The following is an 18,132-nucleotide window of genomic DNA, read 5'->3' as shown; positions in this document are numbered from 1 at the left end:
GTGACACAGCACTTGCAAAATGACCACTGGTAGCACATTTAGTTCATCACTGTTACAGATACAAAAATGTTATGAGTTAGTATAAATGATTTTGAACTCTGAAGCACTTTGGTATAAAACACCAGCTTTCATCACAAATAAGAGGATGTGACAATATTGCTTATAAACTGAACCAGAACCAATGGAAATTGGGCCAAACTCAGTGAAAGAACATGGATCAGCACCTGTATTCAACAGCCCATCAATTGGTTTCATCTCATCCTATACACTGATATTGGATCTCAGATGTGCACTAAACTTTGCCCCCTTGGTCTTTCTCCTTTGTTCAAATTGCTAGTGCAGAGATCTTCACTAAAAGTGCTCTGTCACCATGTTTCTCCTTCATACGAAGGGCCCACATTCTTGCTCATGATTTATACTTCTGAATATCAGCTAAGTGTTCCTTATATTTTTTTAGGAGATGTAAGGTTGTGTAAGAAGTTTAGATATTTTGAGATATATATTTAGGAAACACTGAAGTTCACTGAACTCGCTCGACCCTCAAAAGTTGGCAACATCCTGTGATGCTTTCAGAGGGCATTCCTAGACCTACAACCTTGGTGGTGGAAATATTATCTTTAGTTCAGTGGCTCCTGGGAGGTAATTAGGCCCTCCAACATTTCTGCTTCCCCGTTCACCCCATAGGTTGGCATCATTCTCCACTATTCAACCTTGTCGACTTTTCTGTGGATGGCGGTGATGGCGCGAGTGCTCTACAAGGAGGCCACGTGGAAAGCACCGCAGCAGCAGCAGGACGGGGAAGCCCCCCAGCCAGCCCCACGCCCGATGCTACGGTAGGGAAGAAGCAATGCTCAGCCTCGATAGGAGGGAGTGTAGGTCTCAAGGGCAAGGGGGAGGTTGGCCTGGCCAACGGTCTGCAGGCAAAAGCTGTAGAGTCAAGTGCAGGACCGAGCTCTTGTACCTCAAATGGCAGATTGCTTGTCACAACTGGGGAGGACAGAGTATTTCCGTACTGGGCTCTGTGCCACGCGGTGCTTTCTGAAATCATTCCCATATCCTGGGTATGAAACTACAACAGTAGTTTTCTTTGTGGTTTCAGATTCTATCTGATTGCTGGTGGCATCCCTCTAATCATCTGTGGTATTACAGCTGCAGTCAATATCCACAACTATGGGGATTACAACTCCTAGTAAGTAATCTCGATTTGCAGAAGTGCTGTATTTCAGGAGGCCTTTTATGAGCATGGATGATGCCAGTGTGGCTCGTGGGGATGGAGGCACTTGGGATTGAAGCTCTTAGGCCGCCTTCTCCTGGACCTTATCCGTGCTGAACATTTGCTGGCCCCCTTGTCCGGGCCCAATCTGCACCGCCTCCCAGAGGGAAGATGATGTGCGCTCCGTCTTGCTCTTCTCCCTACTTGCCTGCTTGGAGAAGGCAGGTAAATGAGCAGCATTGCCAGGGAGGAGAGCAAGGCCAAGAAGCTCCAAGGGCTGGCAATGATCCCCACTGCTGGGCATGGGCAAGAACGAGAACCTGGGACACCAGCCTCTGACCAACCATTCAAGCAGGAGTCATTAGCCACCCTTTGGGATTAGATATACAACCAAGCACTACCATAGCTATTAGCATGGTGATGTGCTTTTTATTGCTATAAACCTACTTGGGAGGGCTTCTGTCTTGAATGGTAGCCAGAAATATTTACATAAATAAATAGTATAGTCACCAGACAATCACTCCATTAATTAATTGTAATAAGCAATACAAGGACTCTGCCTCATACCAGGTCATACCATTTGTTCCACTAATATTTATGTGCTGATTTATATTCTGCCTTTCTCCTATAAAAGTAGCACTGAGGGCCATTACGCTGGAATTGCCAGTGCCTGGACCAGAGTGCTTTGTTGTGTGCAATCAAGTTGCCTCCGACGTGGCAAACCAAAGTGGGAAAGCCCTCCAAAATGGCATTTTCTCTGCATGTGAAGACTTCCTTTAGCCACTGAGGCTTAGAGCCACATTCTCCCATTCATTCCAGTTTTAAAATTCCACCTTATCTAGTGGCTTTCACCATCATACTGTGGCAGTGAATCCCATACATGAATTGTGCAGGGTGTGAAGAAAGGTTTTATTTCATCTCTCCTGATGACACTGCCAAACAATTCTCTTGGATGCCTTCTCAGTCTAGTGTGGTGAGAAGGGGGAACACAACTTACTTCTGTCCACTTTGTCCAGACCAGGACTAACTGCATAAACCTGTATCATGTCCCCCAGTCCCTTCCTTTTGTAGTCTTTTTGGAAATGCTAGAATAGCATTACAGTAACACACCAGAGAGAGTCTTACTGTAGCACACCAGGAATAAAATGGCTCCAACAATGAATCAACGTCTCATTAATATTGTGGGATATTATGATGCACATTTTATTGTACGTTTCAGTTGCAAGCGGCTCTTAGAGCTTGAAAGAAACACATAACAGTTTTCATTTTGAAATGCAACATAATTACTACCTTTGGACAGAAACTGGAAGGGGGAAAAGCTCATACAGGAGGTCCATATAGGATTCTGTTTTGTTGCCACCATGTGCACATATGGATGTGTGCCTGTGTTTTGATGAAAGAAAGTGTGCTGTCCTCCTTCCCCTTTTTGCTTTGAGTCTACCCTAGATTAGCGCTTGCTGGAGGGAAAGCTTTAATTCAGGAAGAATTGGTTTTGTGGGTAGTTGCTTTTCTTCTCGGGGACCTAAAGTCCAGAATCCAGCTCTCTTGGGATCCCAGTCTAGACCTCTGGAATGTTTCTCCAGATGGCAACACTCTTCTCCCCCAGTCCCACCCCATTTCCTGCAGTCACTAATCATTAGATGGCTTCCCTGTGTGTGAGTGTGTGTGTACACACACACACACGTACATGCACACCATTCTGAAAGATCGAAATGCCTCTCTAAAGGCTCGGTTGCTGGCAATAAGTGCTTAAAGCATAGAATATACTGTTTTGACTTGAGCCATACCATAACTGAAACATGCTCCCTGAAAGCTTTTCTGAAATGTAATTTGCTCTCAGGCTGAAAGAAGTTCATTGACTCTGATCCACAGCAAGCCATCATGCAGAGTTGCAACCCCCTTCATATACTTCTGCGACACTAGCCCTGCAGTTCAATCAGACGATTGGATTCCTCATGCAAAGTAGAGGACAGCTCTAATGATTGTTGCTTTTCAATTTCTGTTTCTAAATCCCAATTCAGTATATCATAAATGTTAGAGGTAGCGGTAGAGTAAAAAGGATTCGTTTCGTTGTTATTATTACTCGTGGTCTTCTCATTTGTCATGTAGTCATCAGTTTTGAGTTGCTGACTGCATGACAAATGAGTTTGGATAGAGTACGAAGGCCTAGGCTTGTCCCGTTGGGTTTCTTGCTCTTGCTCTTCCCCGTTGCTTCGGTGTCGGCATAGCTCAACTGAAGCTTGTAAAATATTTTGGGAACTTACGGTTCCATTATGCAGTATCTCTGCAGGAAACTTACTTTCAAAATAAAGCTGTATAAACATTAAAATATGTAGCTAGGCGAATTGTAAAAATAGGCAAAACAAATAAAATGTCAGAAGGAGCCCATCGGAGAAGCTGTTGCTCCATTGCCATCTTGAGTCCGCCCCTAGACCTGCAGGTGTGGATGGGGATGGGGGTGTCCTGAGTGCACTTCCAGTTTTATCACTACTGCAATCTGGACTGTGCAGAGGTGTGCTAAAATCAGCACCACTGTTATAACCAGCCCCGCTCAGAGTGTTAGTTGGAGGGGTTGGGCGTGAGCTCCCGTGCGTGTTCTTAGTGGAACGTGCAGAACTTTGCCCTTCTTAATCATGATGGGCCCTACCTGCAGTTTCCAGCGTGATGCACCTGGCAGCAAGATGCCCAGCTCACTTGCTGCTCGTTGGCCCACCTGCCCCTCCTGATATTTATTTCATAAGGTTTTTAAAAAATAAAACAACTAAGAAGCTGCCATGCTGCAAAGCAAAGAACTGCTTCCAGCACCTTCCTTATTTGGTTTCAACACAAAGGGTTTTTGTGTTTTGGGGCTCAGGCTCCATCACTACCATGTACTTGGAGTGGACTGGAGCGATAGCTTTGCTGAACAAGTTCTTTTCTATTCTCTGTCCCTCACGCAGCTGCTGGTTGGCTTGTCGGCCAAGCATTGGGGCCTTCTATGTGCCCACAGCATTCATTTTGCTGGTCACCTGGATTTACTTCCTGTGTGCCGGAATCAGCTTGCAGTGCCAAGCCAAGGACCCCAAAGAGATGCCCAAGCCCCTGGAGACACGGCCGCACCTGAGTGGCAGCAGCAACCTCTTGACCGACTCTGGCTCGATCTCAGTCACACTGAATCCCAGCCCACATGCTGCTGACGCTGATGGTGTCTACTCCCTCGAGGTGCAGTTCTGGGCCCTTCTGATCACACATTTCCTCTATATCACTCTGTGGACCTTTGGGGCCCTGGCAGTATCCCAGGACTGGCTCCTCCTGAAGGTCATCTTCAGCTGCCTTTATGGAGTCACAGCCGGGGCACTGGGGCTGTTCATCTTCATCTACCACTGTGCCCGGCGCAGAGATGTGCAGAGCTCTTGGTTTGCCTGCTGCCCATCATACAGGAATGCTTTGCCCATGCAAGCCTACGCACACCCCGGGGTGGGGGTGGAAGACGGCTCGCAAGTCTTCATTGGGTGCAGCCCCGAGGTGGCTCAGTCCATCAAGTCGTCCTCGTCTCCCAGCAGCACCAGTTCAGTCCCAGGGCCCTGCAAACTGAACAACCTTCAGTTAGCCCTTGGCCAAGCGGACGCCAACCCTCCGCAGGCCCCCGGCTATGAGGATGTGGAGCCTTCCAACAGCAAGAGCACCCCCACAACCAGGTATGCCAACAACCTGCATGGGCGCAGCAGGCATCACAAGAGCAGGACTAAGCAGTACCGGGAAGGGAAGCACCACCGCTTGAAGGCGCTGCGGGGAGGGCTTTCCCTGGAGCACCCCACCAGCGAGAGTGGGAGCCTCCACAACAGCCATTCGGAGAGCTACCAAAGCAGCCGGAACAGCCCGTTGAACAATCGCCGCCTGGGCGGGCTGCCGAGCCTGGAGTCAGCCTTGACACAGTCCGACCTGAGTGACGGCAGTGGCAACCAGCAGGCACTGGACTTTGGCCAGACCGCCCAGCGGAGGAGTGCCAGCCGAGACAACCTCAAGCACCAAGCCAATGCCGTGGCAGAGAAAGAGACTAAGAGGCGGTCCTTTCCGCTCAATGCGACCAATCAGAACGGGGGCCTCAAGGGTAGCAAGTACGACATCAACCTCTCCAGTGCTGACAGCACAGCTGGCATGAAAACAGGCCTCTGGAAGAGTGAGACGACAGTGTAGAGTGGAGGGGCAAAGGGCCAGAACCTCCAGTCCCCCAAGCCAGCAGCTGAGAGGCGTGGGCATCTGGCTGCCCCGGCCTGCCAGAGCAAGCTGCAGAGGCGGCCATTATGCACTACATGTGGGCTTCGGGGGCAGTGGCTGGAGCACCCATGCTCCTGGCCAGCTTGCCTGCCTTCCGTCGAGGGAATGCTTGCCAGGCACTAGATGGTGGGGGAAACACCCATGTCCCGTGTTGTAGGAGCCGTAGTCTCCTTCCTGATCCTGGTATTCAATGCAACTGGTGTCTTGGCGCTTCCTTTTCCCAGGGAACCTCTCTCTCTCTCTCTCTCTCTCCCAGTCCCTGGAATGAGCAAAGTGCACCACCATCCTGAGGTGCTAATTTTAAAGTGAAAGACAATCATTTGTTCTCAAGCAACCTGGAGCAATTGCAATCGTATGCTATCTCTCTTCTGCATGTCACTTAGATCCTAGTTAACTTTTGTATAACATACCAAGGAAGGTGGTATGTATAAGCTGAAATGTCTAGTGTTGCTATGCATGTATAAGCTGGGTTGCTATCCAGTGGAAGTGCCTGAACACATTGCCATTAAGCAGTCCATGCCTGCTCAATGAGGGCTCCCCTCAGACTTCGCTTACACCCGTGCACACAGCTATTTTGGGCTCAGTTTTGATGCGACAAATGAGCCCAGCTGGTTATGTGGGCACTGCTGTGAAGCAGTGCCTCAAAAACAGAAGCAAATTCCATTTGCTAAGAGAGCTGAAGCTGGTCCAGCAGAGGCATCCTGTCCATGGTGCTGCTGCATCCTCCTTCCGTACTACTCTTCCCTGGTTAACTATGGCCTACTTTGCCTGTGCCCAAGCTGCACCACTTTGGCCTTTTGGTGTAGACTCCTGTATTGTATTGTTTTGTTTTGTTCTATTGTACACAGGAACATGCAAACATCCCTTTAAACCAAGGATGGGGAGTCTCTTGCTTGCGGGCCAAATTTGGCCCATCAGGCGATGGCCTCTAGCTCAGAGGCCTCAGGTGAGATTTCTCCCCAAATCCCCGTGCCCCTCAGATGGAGAATGAGCAAAGCCACAGCCCCAAGGAGCCCTCTACAAGGCTGTGGCACAGCTGGCTTCATTTTATGCCAATGTTCCCTGATAAGGCAGCGGAAGCTGGGAGCCATTTTCCTTGATATTTACTTTTCTCAACAGTGGGATTTGGTTCTATATTTGAGCAACATTCAGTAATAGGAGTTCCCTGCAGACTGAAAAGGCACAGTTCAGATACCAGTGATGATGTTAGGCCTAATATTGAAGGCAGTTGCTGCTGCTATGGCATTCATGGCCTACTTGGCCTACTGTGTGAACAGAAAAGCTAGACGAATGTTGGAAATGGATTTCCTCTCCAGCCCACAGCAGCCTTCTGAAAACGCTACTCACGGGAACCTGATGACTGGGGAGAGCTATGGAGTGTGCACTGGGTAGCAGGCAACTAGGCGGCCTCTGAAATTTGGGCAGAGACAATTGGCCCAGAAACCTTCCATTTATGAAAGGCAGATGCTACATTCAACCCACCATGAACAATGAGGACCAGAAAGCCAGATCATACCAAGAAAATATATTTAGAAGCCTGAAGAGAAGAAAAAGAAGTCATTCATGTAACAGTTTTAGAATCACTATCTCTGAAAAAGAAGCCTTGGAGGCACAACATCAACAGATCCTTTAAGGATTGGGGGGCACGTACCGCAGCATGAAGCCCCTTTGGAATATTTTCTTCCTTTCATATGACGGTCATGAAAAGGCACCCCCTCTTTTCTCCAAGCTGTTAAACAGCCACTTGATCAAACTCATGTTGAGTTTGCCGCATCAGAAAGGAGCTGGCGACAGCTGAGTGATTCCTTGGTCCTTTCTCAAAGGACTCACTCCTTGCCAAGTCTTAAAATAAGAAGAAACTGGAGATCCTCTTCTTATTATTCCCTTTTGCAAGGCCAAGGAAGAACTCAGGTTGTAAGAATGTATTATTCCCCAGACTATTTCACCTCAGGTCCCTAAGTCTGTGATTTTTTTTTTTTTTTTTTTTTTTTTGTGATTTCAGAAGACAGGGAAAAATTACCAGTCTTGAACTGGTATGTCACACCTTGGCCTAGGGTGGGTTCCACCAGTGCTACCCTCATTATTTTTTTGTCATGGTTTCTTTTCATCAAGATCATATTGGAAAAGGTGAAATTAGGGCAGCTAGTTACAAAAGCAGCAATTCTTCCCCTCAAACAAAACCGTATCTCCTCCCACCATTCATCAGCAGCCCTGCTATTTTCTTTTGCACCTGGTCACCTTAAAGATAGCAAAATGGACACAGGGCTCAAACAATATTTAAAAATGGCCCTGTTGTCATAGATTAGGTTTAAAGGTGTGCCTAATCTCTGAAAAGGTTGAAGGCTAACTAGGGTAGAAAGTAGATAGAATGGACATTAAATGGATGAATGATTTGTAGTACACTGCCAAGGGATTCTGACTCCTTAAAGGAACTGCAAATATATTGCAGGGTTTTTTTAAAATTCCTCTCAGTTAGCTTCTAGAGTCTCTGATGCAGCATAACTCAGATGCAACTGCTCTTAGTATCACACTGCAGGGTACAAGCAGGTAACCGGTTGCATTCACTGAGCTGCTTTCCTGCGCCTGGAATGGAGTTAGGGTTTACGTGTTAAAAAACTCTACAAAGTAGAAGGTCAAAGTGGACACGACCAGCCTGAAGTCACACCAGATGTGCAGCTCATTAGTGGCACGAGCTTGACCTTTCTGCTTCATCTCTTCTCTTGGTTATGCAGTTTCAAAATCTGACCAGAGCCAGATGGGCAGTGAATATGTCACTGAGTGACAAAGGCCCTCAGAATGGAAGTAGACAGGAAGGGATCACTCTGTCATAGACACACACAGAGTTGTTTAGCTTAGCTGTCTCTTCAGAGACAATATTTAGCCCTATGGGGTTAAATCAATATCAAAGCCATACTTTAACATCATTGAACTATGATTTCTTGTATCAGCTATAAGAAAAATGACCAATAGTAAAAATAAGTGGCATGCACTATGCAAAGAGATATGAAAAGCATTGCTTACTTGTCTGCATGAGGTAATGGGTGAAGGTTTTGTTTATGGCAATATTCTGTCCGTTCATCTGCAAGGACCCAATGTGTTCAGAGACAGGCACCTGCCCTTAATCTAGTCATGGCTGCAAGTTTACATCTTGGGAAAGAACATTCTTGTCTCCTGGCTTTGCTCCCCCTATTTATGAATCCATATCTCAATGTCCACATTCTTGGAGAATGCTACATGATTCCAGGGGATGCAGGGGACAAGAGCTAGAAATGGTATATTAATACTTTAAATCCTACTGAATGCATTGTGCAAACAGGCTCACATACTAGCTAAATTAAAAAAGTGGGGAACGGGGGGTGGGGGTCAAAGGCAATTGGCAAAACATTTGGATTGTATAAACATCACACCCAGATTTTTGCAAAATAAAACAAAGAATCTCACTATAACTCTAGACCACATAGTGCTGGCATAGATCCTCCATTGTTTAGAGAAAGAAAATGCATGGGCTTTCTCTTCACATGCATGAACCAAAATCACATCCAGATGAGACTGCTGTCAGCACCAATGACTGAGAAGGCTGCAGAATTGGCCTTTTTTCTTGAAGCAGCAAAGTGAAAAGGAGCCCTGGAAAATTAAGGGAGTTTGGCACCAGCTACTCCACAGGTTGTGTGAAATTGATGATGCTGTGGAAAATCAACACTATAGCACCAACACTTACAACTTACAGCACCATCACCTACATTCTTCATTGCAGACTCTGTGCATCACACACTGGAACATTGCTCCTTGCAGACTGTTGTAGGGCAGCTTCTATAGCTAAGCATAAGTGGGAGTTCCTTCTTCCTGTTTCAGAAAAGCAACATGCCTTTCTTTATGCAATCGGCTCAAAGGATCCTCTTGAACAGGAACAGTGCAAGAGCCTATACAAAAGAGATGCAGAATTAACCCTGCTGTGGTTTTTCCTCTTTGTTAGGTGTGCATTCCAACGTGAATGTGAGGAGGTACTCAGCTTCCAAAGGCTGACAGGTTTTCTGTCCTCCCTCTAACAGTCCACTTAGTATGTGAAGCCATTTTTAACATTATCTTTAATGAACCTACTACTTCAATGCTAGTAATTTTTTCACAGTGACATTTGCAGTCTTACTTACAAGTCTGAAGAAACAGCTGCTAGTAGGACATTTATTTTATTTTATTTGGGTATTTTTTACCCCGTCCAATACCCAGTGAGTCTCAGGACGGCTTACAATTCAAATCCCATAAATACATAGATACCCAAATAATACAAAGGATCCACAAACTGAGCATAAAAACATAGTTAAAATTAAACATTAAAAGTATGGACAAGTAAAAAGGTCTTGACCTGACACCAAAAAAGCACAATCACTACAGTAATTGCAGCAGCAGAATGCACAGACTGTTCTTCTGAACAATCATTTCTGGTTGAGTGCTGGCTAGAAAAGTGAGAGATCTCACTTTCAAAAGTATAGTCTTGGATGGAGGAAAGACTGTACTACAAATAAGAATTATATACTCGTTATGTAAATACTATGCAAGACTTTCTTCCACGTCTAATTTTTTCTTTACTTTTACTGCCCCATACTCATTAAAAATCCAGTGTATGACATTCAGTGGGTAGAGAAAACATAGAATACTCTGAACACAGGCGAGAAGGCAAACTTCCATATGTTGACTTGCCAGCAGTAGCAGTCTCCTTGCCTGTACAAAACCTACCTCCGAAGAACTTCAAGGATTGATCTGCATGGTCTGCTGTCGCAAGTCATGCAGACAGAGCCATAGGCCTACACTAGCATCCATAGCAGCTCTGAGAGCAGGCATGGAGAGTTGTAGCCATTAAAGGGTTATAAAGCACTTAATCCTTCTCGATCCCTGCACCTTCCAAAAGCGGATCCTCCTACTCCATCACCTGTTTTTGCAACTGCAGTAGTTTGACAAGTGCCTCCCTCTCTCTAGCGTAACAATCTTTCCTCCTCCTTTCCCATTTCTATGAAAAATCCTTGGTTTTACATGTATTATATTTAATAAAGCCTAAATCATTTATATGTTGATACTACAATCCACATGATATCGGCAATGCTAAACTTGTTATATATGCTTGCTACACTGAAACACTATTATCAGAAAAGCTTTGTATTGTTACCTTTCTTTCATCTGTTTACATTATGAGCAAATAACATATCAAAAACAGAGAGCTCTTTGAGAGACAACTGTGCCAAAGAAAGGGTTTAATAGGGTTGGGTGGGGTTGCATTTTATATAAATGAACTGTTTCTAGCAGATGTTTCTTGTTTAATATATTAAAGATTTGCAACATCCAATAAGTTAGCAATTGCATTCCTGTTCTTCCAGTGCTCTGACAACCTACACACACACCATAACCAGTCAGTCATAACGTCGGGTTTTTCTCAAGTCTGGCAGTAATGAAGCATAGCAGTTCATCAGTTTGTGTCCAGCACGAATTCAAGTAATCAAGCAAATCAATTCTATCATCTCCATATGACTTAGAAAGCTTGTTCCACAAAATTGTGTGTGTGGATGTAAACAGCACCATCAGAGAGTTAATGGACTGACTCATCTGTCTTACTCTCTTAGTATGATGTGCAGAAGCCAATGTATTCAGTCTTTGGATGCCATGGGTTCCTCACAGTTCTGTAGTGTGCAGAAACATGGTTCTGTAGTGTGCTCAAACAGAGGTTTTCCACACCTATCCTCTCAGAGATAACATGAGGTTCTCAAGACACTCCCTCCAAAAGCTGTAACTTGTTCCACTTGGCCTACTTCTTGCCCACCACATTTCTGGTTCCTTTGCCCCACAGAGACGCAGGTGCAACAAGGACATCATGAAGCAAAAGTTGGTGGCTAAGGTTGAATAGGCAGCTGCTTCTCATCCAAGATATTTGCACTAACCTGCTACTTTTATCCCATTCATATATTGCCCTAAATGGCAAAGCAGTCACTGCAGCCTGGCTCCGTCCATACTGGAAAGAACCCAAGGAAAATAATCATTTTCAGGCTGACTGATGAAGTTACTTCCAACAGCAGTGTCGCTGGGCTCCAGGCAAAGGTGAGTCTGGGCATATTACAGTTAATCATACCCATCACATAAACAATTCTCTTCCAATGTCACCAAAGCAGTGTGGGAAGGGACCATGCCTGAGGGGCTTGAGAGCCTCTGTGGCAACATGAACAAATTCTACAGCTGGACAGTCCATTACAAAAGGAAACGAAGCCCTTTGAACATAGGCAGGCTGCTACTCTGCAAAACAAGAATGAAATGCAAATTGTTCCAGTAACAAACTCCCCACCAAGGACTGGAAATGTGATAGAGGCACATTAGGTTTCAATCCACCTTTACTGGCACTGATGCACATTGAGGGTTTCTGCAGTTAACGTTCTAAGAGGAGGCTATTGTTTTGTTCTAACAGGCCCTTCTGGCTATGAGTGGCAGAGGGCAGTGCTATCTGAAGATCATCTAGGACAGAAGAGGATCAGCCAAAAGAGGTGGGCAACCCATGGTCTTTCAAATTTTCTCAGATTGCAACTCCTGTCCTCCTCTGGAGGGCTAGGCTGACTAGGGGTGATCAGGGCTGCAGTCCAGGCATGTCTGGAAAGCCACTGGCTGCCTATCCCCACCTTGGATGGGACAGCTGGGGAACTATGAACCACAAACATGAGGGACCAGACCTGTGCCACTGGGGGTCACATAGTGCTGAATCGCTTCCAAGTCAGTGTTGTAGGCAGGCTTGAGCTCTGCTGATCCTTTCTGTTTCTTCCGGGGTTCGGATATACTGCTCTATCTCACTGTCTAGAATAGGCTCATCCCCAGTAATAGCAGAACTCTCAGGACCTGGATCGGCAGTTCGGAGCTTCTTTTTGGGGTTCAGAACACAAGGTGGGAGCAAGGGTGCCCGCTCACTGCCACACTTCGGCATCTCTCCTGTTGCTGTAACCCCCCCTTCGATACGCTGCAGTGGTGCTGCGGCTGAGCTTTCAGGACTGCAGCTTTCAATGGTATCCACAACACGGAATGCAGCCCGCAGGAGCACACGACGATGACGCAGCAAGTCGCCAATGTACTTGGCTACGTTCTTCCTGTTCACCTGGAGCACTTGCAACCAGCTCAGCTGAGAAGCCATCTGAAGGAGGATTTGAAGCATCTCCTTCAGCCTCTGGTGGGCTGGCCGTGGTGTGTCCACTCCAGCAAGTTTACAGAACTGGGAAAGGGAACAAGTGAGGCGATCAATTGGGCGCAAGGACTGCCAGGCCAGGAAGGCTGCTGCTGTTATGATGGGAATGGGGTGCCGGCCAGTCACCAGCCATGTCTCACTAGCAAGCTCCACCATCTGGACTGTCCTTGCCAAGAGCTGCTCTTTGTCCTCCACAAACTTGTTTGGGATGTTGGATGACATCTGGAAAAGCTTGAAGCTGGAATGAGAACAACATGGCACTTACATAGATGGCTTTTGCCAAGTAGCAGAAGAGATGCTATGAAGAAACTACAGCATTCTAGGAAAGTAGACAGACAGCTCCATTTCTGGCATGCGTGAAGGGCAGGCTGGTATTTAAGCTGCACAGGCTTCCCTTAACAGCATCACACAGCCAGAGCTGTATGTTGCCTACTGGTAAACCTAGGCTTAAACTTCTTTCAGGTTAGTACCCTCTTTAAATTTTGTTTGTACTTTGTGCAATAAATAATTCTCACATCTTCATGATAATAACCAGGATTTGAGAAGATACGGAATTTGGTAACAAGAAGATATGGAATTTGGGCATGGCTGACAAGGGGAGAACAGGTCTCTACCCACCTCCATGTGACACCCCCTCACATATGTACATGTTGCCAACAGATCCCCCTGGAGTCTCCTCTTCTCCAAGCTGAAAAGACCCAGTTCTCCCAGTCGCACCTCATATGGCTTTCCCTGCAATCCGGCCACCATCCTTGTGGCCCTACGCTGCACTGACTCTAACCTGGCTATATCCTTCCTGTAATGAGGGGCCCAGAACTGAACACAATACTCCAGTTGTGGGCGCACCAGAGTCATACAGAGTGGCAGTCAAACCTCTCTTGATCTAGAAGCCACACTTCTGGCTTTGCAACCAAGGGTGGCATTCGCCCTCTTGACCACCGCATCACACTGCTGACTCATGTTTAGCCTGCAGTTGACCAGTAACCCAAGATCGCTTTCACAAGTGCTGCTCTCCAGCCACTTGTCCCCTAACCTGTACGTATGACACCCATTCCTATTCCCCAAGTGCAAGACCTTGCACTTGTCTGCATTGAATGCCATCCTATTGTCCCCCACCCTGTAGGCAAGGTACTCTGTAAGATCTTTCTGTTCACCCAAGGCCATTTTAACCATTTGTCATTACATTTATATGGTCTACTTCCTCTACACTGTTTCATCACAAAAACCCCAAGACCCAAGTTTTGCAAAGAGCCAGTGAACAGCCCAAAATTGGGTCAGCTGAAGACTAGAATGCAGATCTTCGAAGTCCCGGTCCAACAGTCTAACCACTAGACCACATACACTCCCTTTTAAATAACAGGTGGATTTTGAACTGAGACTCCCAGTCTAAAAGACATGTTTTATTTATTTTGATTTGGCAGCTTTTTTAGTATGTTAATGTTGTACTTTGTGAGCTATCCAGAGAGTATGTGCTATGGGGCAATTAGATACACCCGGTGTAACTACAGGGTTCTCAGGAAGCTACTCATCCAAACACAATCATGTCCCTAGGCCAAGATACCATGGAAACTAAGTTCCATGCCTAAAAGTCTTGATATTTCCGCAGCAATTACACACCCACTTTGACAGGGCTAAGGAACTCCAACATACCTGTTGAGGTGTGTTTTCACCAAATTTATCAAGCTAAGTGCAGGTACATCCAGTGCCAGCTCCTTCAAGAAGCGCAAGTAGGTTGTGGCAAACAGCTCTTTGTTTGCATACAGTAGCATGCAGACCGTACCCATAGTGAGAGGCCAGTTGTGTTGCCGGCAGGTCACAAAGACACAACAACCCACTATTATCTCTTTCTTTTCCAAGCTAACCAAACTAAAGCAGGGGCATTTCATTGCCTGTTGGTAATAGGACACAGCTGTATCTTCAAATGAAGAAGGAAGCCGGAGCACTTTGCAAAGATCCCGGACACGCCTGATCCCTGAGGGAGAAAATACCACACCAGTATTTAAGCCACATCTCCATACACACAGTTATCAGTGATTTTCCATCTGCAGGCAGGCCTTTTTTTTGCATGCATCTAGCTATACATGAAGATCACTTCAAGCAAGAAGTCAGCCTTCAGTAGACAACAGCTGGTACTGCTATTCTAACTTGGCATCTATGCTGTAATGTGGGGTTTTGTTCCCCATCAGACATTTTGTGTCATCCATGACTTCCCACCTGCTCCCCCCTGCCTTTTTAGCACTGCTGTAATAATAGGTCCATCTATTTTATATTGGCTCTATACCTATAAGGATAAACCCCATTGAAGATGCAAGGTCCACATTTATTCAATATGGACATAATCCTGCCTATGGTTAGACAAGAAAACGTTCCTTAAAGCTTCCCGTATTCCCCAAACAATATGGCTGCCTAGATAATTCTGGAAGCTGCAGGCTGTTTTGCTGTTGGTGCATTCAGATTGCATCCTAAATGTTTTGAGTTGAGATTCAATCAGATCAGAAAACAAGTTCGGCCTCCATTCCAATATTTCCCAAACTGGTGCCTTCTGGATGTTTTGGACTTCAACTCCAGTATGGCCAATGGTCAGGAACCCTGGGAATTGTAGTCCAAAACATCTTGAGGTCTATTTGTTGGGGGAAATTGCTCTATGCATTGAAACAGAGAAGAAGAAAATCTGCACAGGGGCAAGGGTGTTAGTTTTGAAATGTCAAGTCCCCTTGTTTTTAGAAAGGGAGTAAGTGCAGCGTCTGAGGATGACAACCACATTGATTTCCACAAGTTCTTTGTTTGTTCCTGTTTGTCTACTGTATTTCTAGGATGTCTTTTGGAAGCCAACCAAGGCAGTTTACAAACATTTCAAATAAATGGATGGAAACCATAATAAAACAAAAATATAGTAAAACACACAAAACCATAACAAAACTTTAAAAAGTCAAATTAAAAGATTCATTTTGACTTCCTTCCTGAATGTGAGAACACGGACTAGTCACACCTCTAAACTGAGTGTATTCTAGAGTTTGACAGCAACATAAATGAAAGCTCTTTTCTGCGTGGAGCCTCTACAAGCAAAGGTATAATCAAAAGATCCTATCCTGATGATCTTAATAACTGAACAGACTCATATGGAGGTTGGTGGCCTCTCAGACCTAAGCCCTGTAGAGTATTAAAAATTAAAAACTACACTTTGAACTTGAATCTGGAAAACAACTGGGTACCACTGCAGATCTTTTAGCATTGGGATTATGTGATTACCATGCAGTGGTTAGCAATTTAACTGCCATATTTAACAAGGCATGAATAGCAACAAATGATACTAAGCAGTAAAGCGAAACACTTACCACGCTGCACACAGCGGCCCAGTTCCTCATTCTGGCCAGTACTGCGTGAATATGCCACTTCTGGATAAACACAAGTACACATCAGACAAAGGAAATTTTGTTCAGAGTTCTCAATGTCATGAATGATAAAACCTTGAATGGTGCAGGGTTAGCATATTTGAAAAATGCTTCTGAATCATAAGACCTCTGTGCCCATCTCCTGCTCAGTATGTTATCAGAAGAAAATACCACTGTTTAGTGACCTAACAGAGAAGACCTCAGTTCTCTAGATATTTCTTTATTCTCTCCCTTTTTCCTTCCTCTCAGAATACCAAGACCAAGATCTGGAGATCTTCTCACAAGCTGGAATCCAAGAACAAAGCCAGGTCTGGGCCCATCGCCAGATGGTGTCCCTGATTTTTCGAGGGAAGTGATACAATTCCACCCAAGTTCAACCATGGAAAATGTTGCCTACAAACATTGTGGAATCACCTTCCTTGAGGAAATTTTCAAGAAAACACTCAAACAGCATCAGAAATGCTTTCATCGGAGATGCTTTCAGAAGTGAACGCCATGGATTTCAATAGGTCTTGATTCTAAGTAAATATGCTTAAGAGTCCTGCTTAACTTTGCTCCTTCCACTGCCACACAGGACAGCTCCGCACTTAAGACTTCAGGAGTTTTGAGCTATATTGCTATTCTCCATCATACCTTGTAAATGCTCTTCATCAGCAAATGTGGTTGTAAGAAGCCCTTCAGTCAGAATGCAGCCACAGTCTGCACACACTAGTTGATTCTGAGCATAGTGAGAGTCTTCTACAATTTCCAAGGAGCCACAGTCTGGGCACTTCTTCTGGCTTGACATCTTAGCAGCCTGAAAGCATAAACCAAGTCCATCGCTAGAACATGCTATACACTCCTCTCATTTCAAATACCTACTAACAGCCAGGTCACAGGCTGCAAGTGTGACCTATGAACCGAGTGCAAGCTTGTTTAAGGGCTGATCAACCAAGTGAACTAGGTTGTCAACATTTGTGACTCATGACAAAAATCAGCCAGGATTCTGCAGCAGGTGGGCTAGGAATCAAGCACTACCAAATATTCAGTGGGAAGCTCTGCCTAGGCTCACTAACATGTTTACATGATGACAATGCTAACAGGTGCTTCTTTTTCTTGAACATGGAAATAAAACTGCCCCTAACTTAGAAACAGACTTAGTAGTCTTCATATAAAATGATGCCTTTCTATTTCATTTACATCTAGTTCTTCCTCAAAGCAGCACGCAATGCTCTCCCCACTCCCATTCCATCCTGACAGCATCCCAGTGACTTAAGATTTGACAGAGAGCTGTTCAAGGTGATGGGCCAGATGAGACCGATTTGCACCCGAGCCTCCCGAATTCCTGAATTCGAAAGCAGGGACCTGACTGGCACTATAACTACTATACCACACTGCCTCATACTATATCAGTTACAGCCTTTACTGAAGGCAATGAGAGTTATCAACTAAACGATCCACACAAACGTCCATTTTAAATAGCTCAGAGAAAGAGACAAACTCCTCCACAGTCTAAAGCTGTCTCTGAACAGCGTCAACGTACTTCGCCTGGGAAACAGAACGCGAGAAGGAAGCTGCCAGCTAAGAAACAACGGCCGATGTAGAAGGCTATCCCCGAGCCGCTGCACAGCCAAAATGTCCGACTTCCAACACCTCCAGCAGTCTCCCTTTCTCCACTGCACCCACATATCAACCGCTCTTCCCCTCATCCACCTGCACCTTTCTAGTAACCGGAAACAGCCGTGGGAGAGCTCTTTCAACGTGGGACGCACTTCCTCCGGACAATTGCCAAAGCAACAGGGCAATCGGCTGGTCATAGAAGAGTTGGAAGGGACCATGAAGGCGATCGAGTCCAACCCCCTGCCGTTGCAGGACACCAATTCACACCATCCCACTCAGAGGGCTGCCCAGTTTCTTTCTGAATGTCTCCGGTGTGGGAGAGCCCACCGCCATTCCAGGCAGCTGGTTCCACTGTTGTCTTGCTCTGACCGTCGTAATCCCTAAATGCTCCCGTGCAGAAACAGCGAGCGAAAGAGAAAGGTTCCGGGTGAGTTCGCTCAGTCTATGCGTTCTGTATTCTCAGCTCG

General features: G+C 45.7%; 2 protein-coding genes across 7 annotated transcripts in view; one reads left to right on the top strand and one right to left on the bottom strand.

Moving 5' to 3' along the window:
• The window catches only part of ADGRA2 (adhesion G protein-coupled receptor A2), a 109,136-nt gene extending 103,285 nt beyond the window's left edge, over positions 1-5,851 (top strand). Inside the window, exons 17-19 of one of the 2 annotated variants that reach the window (XM_044437419.1) lie at positions 685-833; positions 1,100-1,189; positions 4,153-5,851. In XM_044437419.1, the coding sequence (XP_044293354.1) occupies positions 685-833; positions 1,100-1,189; positions 4,153-5,389 (1,476 nt within the window). In that variant the 3' untranslated portion in view covers positions 5,390-5,851. Of the gene's footprint in view, positions 1-684; positions 834-1,099; positions 1,190-3,053; positions 3,190-4,152 lie in introns of those variants that run through there. The other variant, XM_044437420.1, reaches the window with a different exon arrangement.
• A 4,258-nt stretch (positions 5,852-10,109) lies between these two features.
• BRF2 (BRF2 RNA polymerase III transcription initiation factor subunit) lies at positions 10,110-17,892 on the bottom strand. 5 transcript variants are annotated; one of them, XM_044437422.1, is made up of 6 exons: positions 17,589-17,758; positions 16,700-16,862; positions 16,010-16,069; positions 14,325-14,646; positions 12,172-12,912; positions 10,110-11,743 (listed from the first exon to the last, which is right to left on the bottom strand). In XM_044437422.1, the coding sequence occupies exons 2-5, from the start codon at positions 16,851-16,853 to the stop codon at positions 12,213-12,215; spliced, it is 1,236 nt and encodes a 411-aa protein (XP_044293357.1). In that variant the 5' UTR covers positions 16,854-16,862; positions 17,589-17,758; the 3' UTR covers positions 10,110-11,743; positions 12,172-12,212. The 5 variants fall into 5 exon arrangements, with proteins under 5 accessions (XP_044293357.1, XP_044293360.1, XP_044293358.1 ...); XM_044437425.1 differs by having other exon boundaries at positions 10,110-11,136; XM_044437423.1 differs by lacking the exon at positions 17,589-17,758 and adding an exon at positions 17,765-17,892 and having other exon boundaries at positions 10,110-12,912.
• Between the last annotated feature and the right edge of the window lie 240 nt (positions 17,893-18,132).

This window comes from Varanus komodoensis, unplaced genomic scaffold, assembly GCF_004798865.1.
Source record: "Varanus komodoensis strain SLA01 unplaced genomic scaffold, ASM479886v1 scaffold30, whole genome shotgun sequence".
In the NCBI taxonomy this organism is placed as follows: Eukaryota; Metazoa; Chordata; class Lepidosauria; order Squamata; family Varanidae; genus Varanus; species Varanus komodoensis.
This window is presented reverse-complemented; position numbering and strand designations above follow the sequence as displayed.